Source organism: Vigna unguiculata, chromosome 3, assembly GCF_004118075.2.
Source record: "Vigna unguiculata cultivar IT97K-499-35 chromosome 3, ASM411807v1, whole genome shotgun sequence".
NCBI classification, from domain to species: Eukaryota; Viridiplantae; Streptophyta; class Magnoliopsida; order Fabales; family Fabaceae; genus Vigna; species Vigna unguiculata.
In genome coordinates, this window is record NC_040281.1 from 34,484,666 (window position 1) to 34,499,768 (window position 15,103).

Below are 15,103 nucleotides of genomic sequence, written 5' to 3' on the forward strand. Positions count from 1 at the left end.
ATGACTCGCCCAATTACTTCTTCAACCTGTTAATTTTGGAAACATATTTCCCAATAATAAGCATGTCATCAACATATAACAACAGGATAATAAATTCATCATTAGAAAAACTTTTAACAAAGACACAATGATCAAAAGTAGTCTTCTTGTAGCCTTACTCACACATAAAAGACTCAAACTTCTTATAGCACTGCCTGGGAGCCTGCTTCAAACCGTATAGGCTCTTCCTTAGCCTACACACATAATCTTCCTAACCTTCAAGACTCTTAACATCCATTTGCTCAACCTCCAAATCAAGAGTAGCAGCTAAACTTAGCATAGTTCTGATGGATGACATTTTCACCACAGGTGAGAAAATCTCATTGAAATCAACACCCTTTTTTTATCTGAAACCTTTCACCACCAATCTGGCCTTTACTTTAGAAATGTAGAATTAACATCTTGTTTCATCTTGAAGATCCACCTATTTTCTAAAGCCCTTTTTCCCTTAGGTAATTTCACCAAGTCATAAGTGTGATTATCATGCAAAGATTTCATTTCATCTTGCATTGCATCCAGTCACTTTTGTTTTTCTTCACTCTTCAAAGCCTCTTCAAAACACTCAGCCTATCCACTATTAGTTAAGGTTATGTACTCATTACAAGAATACCTTGTAGAAGGTTGTTTCTGTCTATTAGACCTTTTGAGTTGGACTTGAGGTGGTTCAAGTATATCACCAAGATCATCATCATGTTCCTTTTGAGCATCATCAATTGGAACCTCTACTCCACTTCCAACCTGTTAATCATCAACATCACCATGTTGCTCATCATCTTGAGCTTTTGTTTCAACATTCTCCAGATTGTGAGCGGGCAACCTCATCGGATTACCATCAGTGAGATTACTATCTTTCTTGGGTGTGGTCTTCTCCACCTTATCAATGTCTTCAATAGTATGGTCTTCCATGAATAGTACATCACGATTTCTAACAAGCTTCTTCTCAATAGGATCATAAAACATGTAGCCAAATTCATCCTCACCATAGCCAATAAAGATGTAGTGCCTTGTCTTCGCATCCAACTTGGATCTTTCATCCCTTGGAATATGAACAAATGCCTTGCAACCGAAGACAGGCAAATGATCATAACTTGCATTTTGGCCAAACCAAATTTTATTTGGCACTTCACTGTCCAGAATCACAGTAGGAGTGAGATTGATAACGTGCATCGCCGTGTATAATGCCTCACCCCAAAAATGCTTGGATAATTTAGCATCTAAGAGCATACATCTCACCTTCTCAAGTAATGTCATATTCATCCTCTTAGCTAAACCATTCAACTGAGAAGTTTTAGGAGGAGTCTTCTCATGTGCAATACCATGTTGTTTGTAATAAGCATCGAAGGATCCACGATACTCACCACCATTGTCAGAACTAATACATTTTAGCTTCTTCCCTAATTGCCTCTCAACCAAGGCATGAAATTCCTTGAACTTATCAAGTACTTGATCTTTTCGCTAAAGTGCATAGACCCATAGCTTCCTAGAACAATCATCAATAAAGGTAACAAAGTAAAATGCACCACTAAATGAATTTACCTTCAATGGGCAACAAACATTAGAATGCACCAATTGTAACAACTCTGTCTTCCTTGAGGTTGAATGCTTCTTGAAGGACACTTTGGTTTGCTTGCCATCCATGAGATGAGAACATTTCTCCAATTCTGCACTTTTTAGCCCTTGAAGAACATCCTTTTTAGCTAAACAATTCAACCTTTTTTTCACTTATATGACTAAGCCTCTGGTGCCACAACGAGGCCTTCATATCCATGGCATTCATAGTGTCTTTAGCAACCAAAGCTTTTGTCCAATATAGTTTGGCTGATTTTTCTCCTCTAGCCACAACCAAGTTACCTCCGGTGAGTTTCCACTTTCCACAACCAAAGTGACTATCATAACCACCATCATCAAGCCTCTGCACAAAGATTAAATTAAAACAGACATCCGGAGTATGTTTGACTCCTTTAAGCAACAACTGCACTCCCATGTTGGTTTGCAAGCAAACATCACCAACACCAATCACTTTAGACTCACCATCATTACCCATCGACAACACTCCAAAATCACCAAAAGTGTAAGATGTGAAGAACTCCTTCATAGGTGTAACATGCAGTGTAGCACCACTATCAATAATCCACATGCTCTCATCAGATACAAGATTAACGGACTCAAAGTCATGAAGAAGAACAAGATCACCACCTGTAGTAGTAGTAGTGACACGATCATCGCCAAGATCATTCTCTTTCTGCTTGCCCTTCTTGTCTGCATTTTCCTTTTTCCACTTAAAACAATATTTTTGAATGTGCCCTATTTTATTACAATAATGACACTCTATATTCTTGTATCTTGACTTGGACTTGCTCCTGCTTTTCTCTCTACCACCTTTCGGTTCCTTTTTCTGACTTCTCCCCCTAATTTCTGTAACAAGCATATCAGATTGAGATGAAGAACCATGTGTCTTCCTTCTCATCTCTTCATTAAGAGAAGTGCTCTTTGCCATCTGTAAAGAAACAATGCCATTCAAGGCGAAATTTGTAATTGAAACCCAAAATATCTCCCAAGACTCTGGTAGAGTATTCAATAGCAATAGTACCAAGACTTCATCATCAAAGTTTATAACCATTCTTGATAGTTGATCTAGGAGCCCTTGAAACTCATTTAAATGATCATAAATAAAAGAATTCTCCCTGTACCTCAAATTCATCAAGCAATTCAACAAATACAGTTTATTATTGCCTGACTTAGAAGCACACAAAGACTCAATCTTCTCCCACAAAGTTCTAGGATGTGTCTCATTAGCAATGTGATTATAAACATTATCTTCAACATATTTCCGAATAAAACCATATACATGTTGGTGCTCAAAGTCCTATTCTTCATTAGACATAGAATTTGGCTTCTGTGTAGCAAATATGGGAAGATGCAACTTCTTCACAAACAACAAGTCTTTCATCTTGCCCTTCCACAAGTGATAATTTGAACTATTCAATGCAATTATCTTTGCATTTGTCTTCATCATTCAAGCAAGTAAATATAGCCCAACCAAGAGCTTTGATGCCACTCTAATGGGGAAAACAACAACACAAACAATGTATTAAAGAATGCAGCAAATATAATTTCCCCTAACTTGCAAGAATCTCTGAGGAGCAACAATCAAAGAGCAGTAATAATAAATCACCATAATCACAAATAAAGGCACCAATATTTTTAACGTGGAAAACCCCTCAAATTAAAGGTAAAAACCATGAGTCGTCCAGATCAAAGAAATAGCTCCACTATGATCAAAAAGAGTACAAAAGAGTCTCAATCAACAACACAAAATTAGTGCCAATATCCAACCAAATAGCAAAGCAACAAAGCTTTCAAATAGAGAAGAACAAGAGAAGAAAAACCTATAAAATCACTGTTGCAGTGCGAAATTAATATCTTCCAACTCAGACCTCGTATCAACGATCCGACCGATCAGAATGAAGACAATTGTGTTCCGAACCTGCTGTAAAATTTTCAACCCGATCCAACGTTGAACGAATCCGCAGTGCCAATTTTACAGTGACAACTCTGCGAAAAACGTGAACAGATTTTTCCCTATACCTCTCCCTCTATGTGCTAGGATTTTCAATGTGTTCTGACTCTATTGTTCTACCTCTCTATTTATTTTGCAGCCCCTTCTCCACTAGGTTAAGTGAGACATGAGTTTCTCAAGTTTTGGGTCTTTTCTCTACATAGGAAGGGAGCCCAATACCCAACATATTATATATATATATATATATATATATATATATTATAAGGAGTAAAAATATTCAAATGTGTGACCTAAAAATTATTTGATAAAATGAAATTGAGGAACACCTATTTGAACATAACCACGTACGAAAGAAAAAATTGTGTAATAAGAAGAAGAAAGATTACCTTAAAGATTAAATCTTGAAAAACAAGTCAGACAATTGAGAGAGTAAAAAATAGGTTATGTTTATATATATATATATATATATATATATATGTAAGATTATCTAATAAATTATAGATATTTTAGTAATTTAAATGGGGACGAGTATTTGGACGAAGATATGTATATCCCCATTCCCAGTTGAAAACTTCGGGTATTACCTATATCCATATACCATACCTAGTCGATACGAGAATTCTCCGTCAAAATGGAGATGGGTTCAGGTGATACCTACAGGTACAAGTTTATTTGTCATCTCTAATCTTGACTTAAGTGATACTAAATTAATTTAATTAGAAAAATTAAAAAATTAATAATAACTTAACCTTAATTTAGCTAACATTAAATATCTATTCTCTTATATACTAGTAGTAGTGATAGTAATAGTGTGTGTATATTTATATTTATTTATATATTTTATTATTATATTAAATACAATTTTTTTAATTTATTCTTCAAAATTATATTAAACTTTTGCTTAAATACATAATTTTTAGGACATATTTTAAATACAGGACTTTAACCCTTTTTTTATATATATATATTCAAATTGCATTTACAAACACGATTTTACAGTTAAATTTAAAGTTATAAACTTTTATTTATATTAAGTTTAATTGAAGTTTTTTTTTTGTGTGTAAATTATGACTTTGAAATAATTAAAATAAATTTTAGCAATTTGAGGTAACAGTACACTTAAAGGAAGTAAAATATTATAATATTTGACGTTTATCGTTTATATGAACAATTAGTCTTATTATTACGCCTTCATTTATATAAAAGGAGTCTTTTATTAATTAAAAACAAGTTTTTCCATTAAAAGTAGTTGTTGATTATTTTTTGAATTTCTTGCCTTTTATGTTAAGGAATACAATTTGAAATTATAAAGATCATTAATCTTAATTGCGTGTTTGATGAGGTTCAACTTCATAAATCTCGTAAATGTTTTTGATTTTAAAACGACAAGAAAAAAGTAAGAAATAATATAAAAGTTAAATATGAAATTTCTAAATATAACTCATTACTTTTTGGAGAGTAATCTTTTTTTTTTCCAAATTTTAGCAAGTACCTTAGACATACAATATTTATTTATCCCAATAAAAATTTTATCATTTATTTCATTTATGCGATGAGATTTTATCATTAATATAAAGTTCAACAGCATCCATAGGTTGTTATATGCTCACATTGTCTACACAATCGTCAAATGATGTAAGTGGAACTACATGACAATAATACTAATGATGTAAGTGGAAGAACATGACAATAATACTAATGATGTTAATATAGGTGATCATAACATAAAAGGGAAATTATACATCTATCATGATCAAACACTTAGATCAACACCACAAGGACCTGTCCAACCAAAATTGGAACAAAGATTTGTATGATAAACAAGAAAATGAAACTATAATACAAACTCATTTTTTTTCTTTTTTTTCCCTTTATCATTTACACTTATTTAATAGCACTTGTACTTTAATTAAAAACAATTTCAAATTCATAATGCTCTTTTACTTTAAAAAACAAAAATACTTCGATAATAAATTAGAAAGTTAAATTTTCAAATTATATAATACTAGTAAAAATACATGTGCATGTATTCACTTTTTTTTAATTTAAAAATAAATATAAATAATTTTTAAATTTTCTTATAAATATCTTTTCTTATTTATTTTGTAGATAATTTTTTATTAAAAATACTTTTTTTAATTTAAAAATGATAAGTTAAAATAAAAATTAAATGAATGAAATAATTAAATCTAACACAAAGGTAGAAATGATAAAACAATTATTTTAATTTTAAAAAATGATTATTTATTAAAGGATAAAATTAGAAATAGAAATGTGAACACTAAAATGGAATATCCCTTTATATATAGATATAGATAAATTATATAACTTTATCATAATTTGAAAAATATTAATGTTTAGAAGCACAACTTTAATGTAAAATTTAAAATAAAAATTTGTTTAAAATGTACTTCTAAACACGAGTGCTAAATAAATTTAAAATGTTATTCAACTTATATAACAAAAATAAGAATTTAACAAGAAATAAAAAAGGGAGAAAAAACAAATCATGCCTAAAATTTCGACTTTTTATTTATATAGCTATTAACTTTTTTTTCGTACATAAATCTTTGAAGAAAGTTATATGAATAATTTGCATTACCTATATGAATAATTTTCAGATGAAATTGCAAATAAAAAAAGGATGCTTTCATACGAATACAAGAAGACACACAAACACGAATATTTTGAGAGAACCTATTAACTTCGATCTGAACTTTTACCCAAAACTATAAACTTTTATCACAATAAAAGTAAATTAATGCATGAATTGGTAAAAAAATTTCATTAAAATGGATGTACGTTTTATATTTTTCTATTATATCAGTTTTTTTCATTAATATGTCTCTTCTCCTAATATTTTATTATCTAAGAAAATTTAACGTTTTAACTATTTCGATTACAAAAACTATAAGAAAACTAATTCACGTGTTCATGTTTTCTTGATTCCAATTAAATCTTAAGGGTATTTTATTTTAGTGTTTATTGTAGTTTCGTATTATTGGTATAATAATTTGGAACTTCTTATGAATACATTTATACTTATTTATTCATTTAGTTATTATTACATATTTTTATGTTTATGAAATTCATTGTATACAATTTTAAAATTTTCACACACTTTGATTATCATGTTATTTTTTTCCTCTTCTCAATTAATTTCATTCATACTTTTTATGTATTAATTCTAAAATATGTTATTATTTTTAAATTATATATTTCAATATTTTAAATTTATTACTATCTTGTAAACGAAATCATATTATTTTCTAGCATCCAATTAATTGATATTGACTTTTACAAGAATGAAGGAGTAGATTGAGGATCAGATCGGTCGGCGTGGTGCCCTCTCCGTCAACTTTTATCATTCTTTTCTTTGCTTTCCTTCTTTGGGTGGGTCATTCATTTTGATTTGATTGCTCTTACTTTCAAACGAGCCTTGTTTGTTAAAATTAATCACACTTTCTTTGTTATAAACACCACTTCCTACTCTCTACTAGATAAAGAAAACTATTTTTTCAGTTTTCTCATTCAATATTCATCTATATGTTATTATTACATGTTCTCTCTTTATCATCATCATAATTCTTTTCAATATTAATTAAATTAAAGTATTTGGAAAAAATAATAGCTAAAATTTAATCTTTTATTTAAAAAGAGTGACCACCAAAACGAAATATAAAGTATTTATCAAAAAATAGTTAAGTTATTTATATTTGTTATAAAATAAAGCTAATTATAGAGAGAAGAAGAAAAGAAAGAAGAGAGAATGAAGAGTAATTTTTTCTTTGTGTCTTGTTATGATAGAAATTGTCATATTTATATATACAAAATGTAATCCATAAATGGATACAAAATGTAATCCATAAATAGAAGAAGTATTTATTAAAAAATATTTAATTTATTTATATTTGTTAAAAAATAAAGCTAATAATAATAGAGAGAAGAAGAAAAGAAAAAAGAGAGAATGAAGAGTAATTTTTTCTCTATGTCTTGTTATGATAGAAATTGTCATATTTATATATACAAGATGTAATCCATAAATGAATACAAATCAAAAAGTTAATACCAAATATCTAAAGCTTATACAAATCAAAGAGTTAATAACAAATATCTAAACCTTACAGACTAATTAATTATATTGAGTAGTTATACCAAATCAATCAATCATATCAATCCTCATGTGAGTAGTTATAGCAAATCAACCAATCATATGAGAAGTAACTGAATTAAAGATCAAATAATGGATGACCATTAATTCATAACCATAACACTCCCCCCTTTGGTGTCCAGACAAGAGAATTATAATTAAAAAACTTAGGAGTGCCAAATTATATTTTTTAAATATAATTTTTTTAGTTAAAAAAAACGCTCTTCATTTTTTCTTTTCATTTCTTATACTTAAAACAAACACACATAATAGTAGAATTCAAAAAATATGACTATCATTCGCTATTATATCATGATATCAAACCATGAATATAAGCCCTTTGTACCTCATCAATTTGATTGGGTGAGTATTGTCAAATTTGAGGACGTTTTTCCCGGATCGCGTTTTAATGAATTTTTAAATTCATTATATGTAATTCTAGGAATTTTAGAGATTTGTTTTTCATTGTTTTGAATTCTTGGTTCTCATGAAATTTCTCAAGTTTAGTTAACGTAGATGCATTATTTTTCATCTTTATCACAAACCTTCCTCCTTCAGAAAAAAGAATCAATTATTTTACTCTTTATCATAATCTTTCTAATATAAATTTATCAATTCTCACCTATTTAGTAAAAAGATAAAATTTATATTCACATATCACAATTATCACATTGCAAAACATAACAAAACACATACTTTAATTAAATAAGCAACCTTGTATAAATTCAAAACATTAAAAAATTTACCAAGGCAGAAAAACACAAAATCCATACATTTCATAATTAAGGGTTATACTAATTTGGAAAAAATTATAATTAAGGTTCATATCAATTTCATAAAAGAATCCATCAAATCATAATTATGTTTATAAGCATCCTGAGAAGAATCATAAATCTAACATACATAAATCATTATAAGATACCTTTATATGTAAGAGATCATGCAAAAAATATATATTTCAATTTTAATCTATGTGTTCTTCAACTTCTGTTTTCCAATTTATTTCTTTGTATTTTTTTTTCTCCTCACACACTTTCATAATAACTTACATGGTGGAAAGATCTTATACAAAAAAAAAACCCTAATCTCTTTTATAAATCAATGTTTCTATTAAATTTTTTATCTTACTTATTATTATTATTTTTCATAATATAAACTTAATATAAATAATATATAATTATAATTTAAAAAAAGATATAAATATATATCAAAAAATTCAAAATATTTTGGGAGAGTCGTGGCTCCCTCCTGTCCTAACAATGTTCCGCCAGTGCTCCTTGGTAAACAATTTATAAATAGACTTGTAAAATTTTCACATGAGCAAATCTTTTAGATCTCTATGATTATTAATTGAACAATGCATTATTGTCTTCATATATGGTTATTAATTTCATTTTTCTAAGGATAGACCACAAGTTTGTCGCACATGTTGAATTATAAACCTTAACTAAACACATTCATGACTTACCTCATGTAATGCTAAACTTCTGCATGATTTGACGATGTTGTTGTTGTGGTTTGTTTTATAAATCACCATGAAATCATTTTGTGCTACCACATATAGAGAAATATCCTATTTGTGATAAACTATTGCGACATTGTGAGAATCTAAGAAATAACATGCATTTGCACAATCCATTAGATATGATTTTGAATTGTTTGGATAAAATAAGTCCATATTCATAGGACCCTAAAAGTAATGAAGTATATGTTTTACTTCAATCCGTTGTCTTCTTATAAGTGAAGAAGTATATCTTGCTTAACAAATTTACAACAAATGCAATATCAAGTCAAGTATAATTAGAAAGAGACGTTAGTGCTCCTACAACACTAAGATATGGTACTATTGGACCAAGAAGTTCTTCATCATTTTCTTGAGGTCTAAAAGAGCCTTTATCAATATTTAACGACCCCACAATCATTAGAGTGGATAATGGATGTGACTTGTCCATTTATAACCTTTTAAGCACCGTCATTATATAAACCTCTTGATGTACAAAAATACATTTATTTAAATACTCAATTTCTAATCTCAAACAAAACTTTGCCCTTTCAAGATCCTCCATCCCAAATCTTTTCTTTAATCAATTGTTTTTGTGAGTTCATTAGAAGTTCTAATGATGTTTATGTCATCTACATAAACAACAATTATGCCAAATTCATTTTCTAATATTTTCATATAACTACAAGAACAAATATGATCATTTTTATATCATTCTTTTAACAACTACTCACTAAGATGGTTATACCATATCCATCCTAATTGCTTTAATCAATAAGAGGACTTGTTCAATTTTATTGAATATTTCTCTTTAGAATTTGACTTATTAAGCAAATTAAATTCTTCAGGGATTTTCATGTAAATATCATTATTAAGAGAATCGTACAAATATGTTGTAACATCATTCATTAGATGTAAATACAGACCTTCTTGTGCAACTAGGATAATCAAATATCAAAATCTTATTGCATCCAATATTAGTGAATATGTCTCTTGACATATTAATATTAATTTTGTGTGAAAAACCTTTAGCAACTAACCATGCCTTAAAAGGTTGTTTGCTTATAAATTGATTGCATCAAAATGGAGAACATTTTCTTAATCCAAAAGAGAGGATACACTACTTGTATCCAGATAACAACAATTATTCAAGCTAGAAATATATATATATATATATATATATATATATATATATATATATATATATATATATATATATATATATATATATATATATATATATATATATATATATTATCATTCAAGAATAAACTAATTATTTATCTAATCATGTAAAGTTATGTAATTATTGTATTTTTTTTAGGTTAAATTATACTTTTAGTCCCCATTTTCGTAACAAAATTTGAATTTGGTCCCTCAATTATTTTTTATCTCAATCTAGTCCCTATTTTGGGATATTTGACCAATCAAGTCCTTTCCGTTAGTGGTAGAGTAACGGTGTTAAATGGGGTGCCACGTGTCAGCTTCTGGATTTTTTGAATTTTTTTATTTTTTTTTTGAAATTTTTTTTTTGAAATTTTTTTTATTTTTTATTAATTTTTTTAAATTTTTTTTAAAAATTAAAATTTTGCCACGTGTCAAGCGGACATCGTGCCACGTGGCAGTATTTGGGAGTTGTCATTTTCTCATTCTCAATTTGGTCCCTGTATTTTATTTTTTGTCTCAATTTAGTCCCAATTTTTGTAAAAATTGTGCAATTTTGTCCCTTTCTAAATTGAAACCAAATTTAATTTCTATATAAATATGCAAAGATATTTCTATCAAAATTGATATTTCAAGTTAATATTTTTAACAAGATTAAGTTTATTTTAATTTATATTTTACGTTAAACTTTATTTAAAATTGTTTTAAAGTTGTTAATAGAAAATAATATTAATAAAAAAATTCATAAATTATATTGATATTTTATTACATTATACTTTAATATTGTTTTTTATTTGAATTTATATTTTAAATAATTGCATATTTTTAAAATGTGTAAAATTCCATAATTTCTATACAAATATTTTAGTTAGTATAAAAATTAAAATTATATAATTTAAGAAAAATTAACTAGTTTATGTAACAATAAAAAACAAATAAATTTAAAATTTGAAAACAATTTTAAGTAAAATTTAATGTGAAACAAATTTAAAGAAACTTGGTTTTATTGAAAATATATAATAAAAATATCAATTTGAATAAAAAAATCAAATTTAATAAAAATATTTGTATAACATTTTATAATTTTTGTTTCAATTTGGAGGGGGACGAAATTGCACAATTTTTACAAAAATTGGGATTAAATTGAGACAAAAGATAAAATACAGGGACCAAATTGAGAATGAGAAAATGACACCTCCCAAATAGTGACACATGACACTGTCACTGCCACGTGGCACGATGTCAGCTTGACACGTGGCAAAATTTTAATTTTTTTAAAATTTTAAAAAAATTAATAAAAAATAAAAAAAAATTCAAAAAAAAAAATTCAAAAAATAAAAATAAAACAAATTCAAAAAATCCAGAAGCTGACACGTGGCACTCCATTTAACACTGTTACTCCACCACTAACGGAAAGGACCTGATTGAGTCAAATTTCCCAAAATAGGGACCAGATTGAGATAAAAAATAATTGAGGGACCAAATTCAAATTTTGCTACGAAAATGGGGACTAAAAGTATAATTTAACCTTTTTTTTAATGGATACCTATCTTTCATCTCAAAAACACTTCTATTATAAAAATAATCATTAAACAACAATTAACTTTAAAAATAAAAAATAATTAATGACTATAATAATTAATTTAATCACTATAGTATAGTGATAAATTTATATATTAATTTATAAATTAAAATTCATTAAAATCTAAAATAATTTAAATAAAAAATTAAAATTAATTTATGAATTAGAGTCTAAAGTAATGTGTAACACTAGTTATCTAAGAATTTAACTATAAAAAAAAAATTAGTGTTTGAATTAGCTATCTTGTGTAGGTGGTAATGTATAATTGCTATTATTATAACCATCCCGATCAAAATGTAATGGCAGAAAAAAAGAAGTGAGAGATAGATTTTGTCTGGGCTAATTATGATGTGTTGAAATTATGAGGAACATGATACCTGGTGCATAAATACCGTGGGGCAGCAGGGATATATAAGGTGATGGTTGAAGGTTGGTAATTTAAAGAGAAGTTTATTAGGAAGGAGAGTTAGTGTAAAATTGGGAACCAAACAAAGTCAAAAAGACCTGATAGGAGAGAATTTCCTATCCAAACATCAGGAAATGGGCACTGGGGGGCTATAGTTATGTACACTTTCTGTCCTTGGTTGCTCACGCCATACCCTCTAAGGAACTTTGCAACATCACGCCAATATTGCTTTGATCCACCACCACCTTCAATCTCATACTCAATGCCAAAATCAATGCCATCAAGAACAGCAGGGCCAAGAGGCCGAGACGATGACACTCCCCCCAAGAAGTTATTCCAAACGTAACTCGCTACTTCACTTGCATCCTCTGTCGATGCATTTCTGTCTACCAAAGAGACCAACACCTTCGTTCCTTTGGCTTGACAAGATTCTATGTCTGAGCTTAGACCACTGCACCCATCACTATAAGCCTCGCAGTGACCACCCAGATTCATCATCGGAGTTTTTCCATTGTCAAAGCTTTGCAGAAATGCTATGATCACATAATCATAGTTTCCTGTGCCACAAACCTCCCCCAGTGTACCCTCCTTACCATTCTGGCCCCAGTAGATTGCAACTATGTTTTCATTAGAATCAATTGCTCGTGCTAACGATACTAAGGAGATCAACATCACTAACATTATTGCTGATTTCAATGCCATAGTTAAGAGTGAAAAATGTAGTGAATTTTCTTGAGATAGTGGTGGGGAGAACGGCTTTTATAAAGTTCATGATGTTTCATTGGAGCAGTAATGCTTATTGATGCTGACTTCATGGAAGAAAGGAACAAATTTAACAATATCTTTGCAAGTCTAGGATCATCTATTAGCTCTTGTTCAGTGCTTTTCTGATATTTCTTCCACTATATATCCTCCACTTCTAAGAGTGATAAATTAAAATATAAGTCAAATGTAGGAAGCATGCTGGCAAATGCATATTCTTTTATAGACGTCAGTGGTGGTGAAGTGATCATAACATGTTCACCAATTTGTTACGTGTGGTGTGAGTGAGAACTTATTGATATGCATGAACTTGTTTCTTTGGTAGACATCACTTTTGAGCTTTGGCAACTGGCTAAGAGACAAGTAGCAATTCATGTTGGAAATATTTAATTTTGATATTATCAGCCACTCTTTTATCCTTCACATATCCAACGCGTGAAAATCTAGATTTTTGTCCTTTATATACTTCATACATAATCACAATAACTTTCTCCTAAAATCCCTGTCCACATAATAATGAAAGCTAAGAAAATTTGTCTTTCTTTTTCCTATCTATATACGGGGGAATTTCTTCCTTCATGGTGCATTTAAAATTTTCACTTAATTTTAGTAATTAAAAGTTGTTAGTTATTATAATTATTAATTTAGATATCAAATTACAAAATAAAAAATATTTAGTTACTAAAATAGTCATTATTACAAATAAAAAAATATAATTAGTAGTTAAATTGGTCACTAATTAATTAGAAACTAATTTAGAAACTAACTACTTTGGCAGTAAAAACCTTGGTACAGTAAACATTTGCTTAGTTCACATTCATTTAAATTCGCATCCTGCCTAAATCCACATTTGGAGAGGGATAATGCTTGGATCAATAATTTTATGACTTTATTTTTAGAAAAAATTACATAAAGTCATTTGACAACTATTTTTTATTCATTCAGGTGTGATTTTTGATTGACTAGTTTTGTAAAATGCGATGAGGGATAAAGAACACACACTTAGCTTGATTTAATTGGAGCGATGAACAATACTAAAAATGGACTATGGTTTGAATTGCTTCAACAAAGAATTAATCTTCAGGACTTGACAATTATTTAGATGTAGACCTTGGCGTTTCATATTTTCTTGACTAGGGATGATAAATAAACCTATATCCGTGGGTATTGTAACATCCAAAGATAAAGTAATATATATATATATATATATATATATATATATATATATATATATATATATATATTATTATGAATAATAATATCTATAACAATAAAGGGGGTTCCTCTTTTTGTGTCCACATTTCATAATACCCATTTTACCCTTAGTTATTTTAAAAATTAATTATTTTATAAATAATTTACTTTTAATCATTTTTCTACAAATCTCTTTTGTTTTAAATTATTATTTAAATTTTTCTTTTACATATTTTATTTTTTTATTTTTGTTTAAATTATTTTTATTATTGATCTTACATTTCTTGATATTTAAAAAATGCGAATACACAAGCGTGACAACGCCGATGTGTTCGCTAGTATCTATAATAATAATAATAATAATTGGTAAGTATATTAATAAGGCAATTATAATTATAGAGGGTTAATTAACTAATAATATATATATAATAAAAATCCAGTTTTATGGATTTGAGAGAATTTTCACTTCATTTTATTTTATTATGATATGCTGAATTTTTTTTATCTAATATTTGTCTCACTTTCCTATTTTATGATTGTGTGTGAAAAACAAAATTTTGTAACTATATCATAGATGGTTGCTCCCAACATGCCTGATCTCTTCTTCGTCGACATTGTGGCTGTTTTTCCGGGGAATGCATGACAAATCAATGTAGTGAACAATTCTGTAACATTTCAACGAACGGGAAACTCTACCATTACTTTTCTCTCTGCTCCGAATGCGCCGATTGTCATCGAAGGACAAATCGGAGTTACCTTTTATTTACCCCCAACAGTCCAAGTGA

At 28.4% G+C, this 15,103-nt stretch overlaps 1 protein-coding gene across 1 annotated transcript; it reads right to left on the reverse strand.

The window, feature by feature from the left end:
- Positions 1 to 12,204: 12,204 nt before the first annotated feature.
- Positions 12,205 to 13,184, reverse strand: LOC114179028 (hevamine-A-like). Its single transcript, XM_028065217.1, has one exon. It carries the CDS (start codon positions 13,062 to 13,064, stop codon positions 12,423 to 12,425), a length of 642 nt encoding a protein of 213 aa, XP_027921018.1. The 5' UTR covers positions 13,065 to 13,184; the 3' UTR covers positions 12,205 to 12,422.
- Positions 13,185 to 15,103: the final 1,919 nt, after the last annotated feature.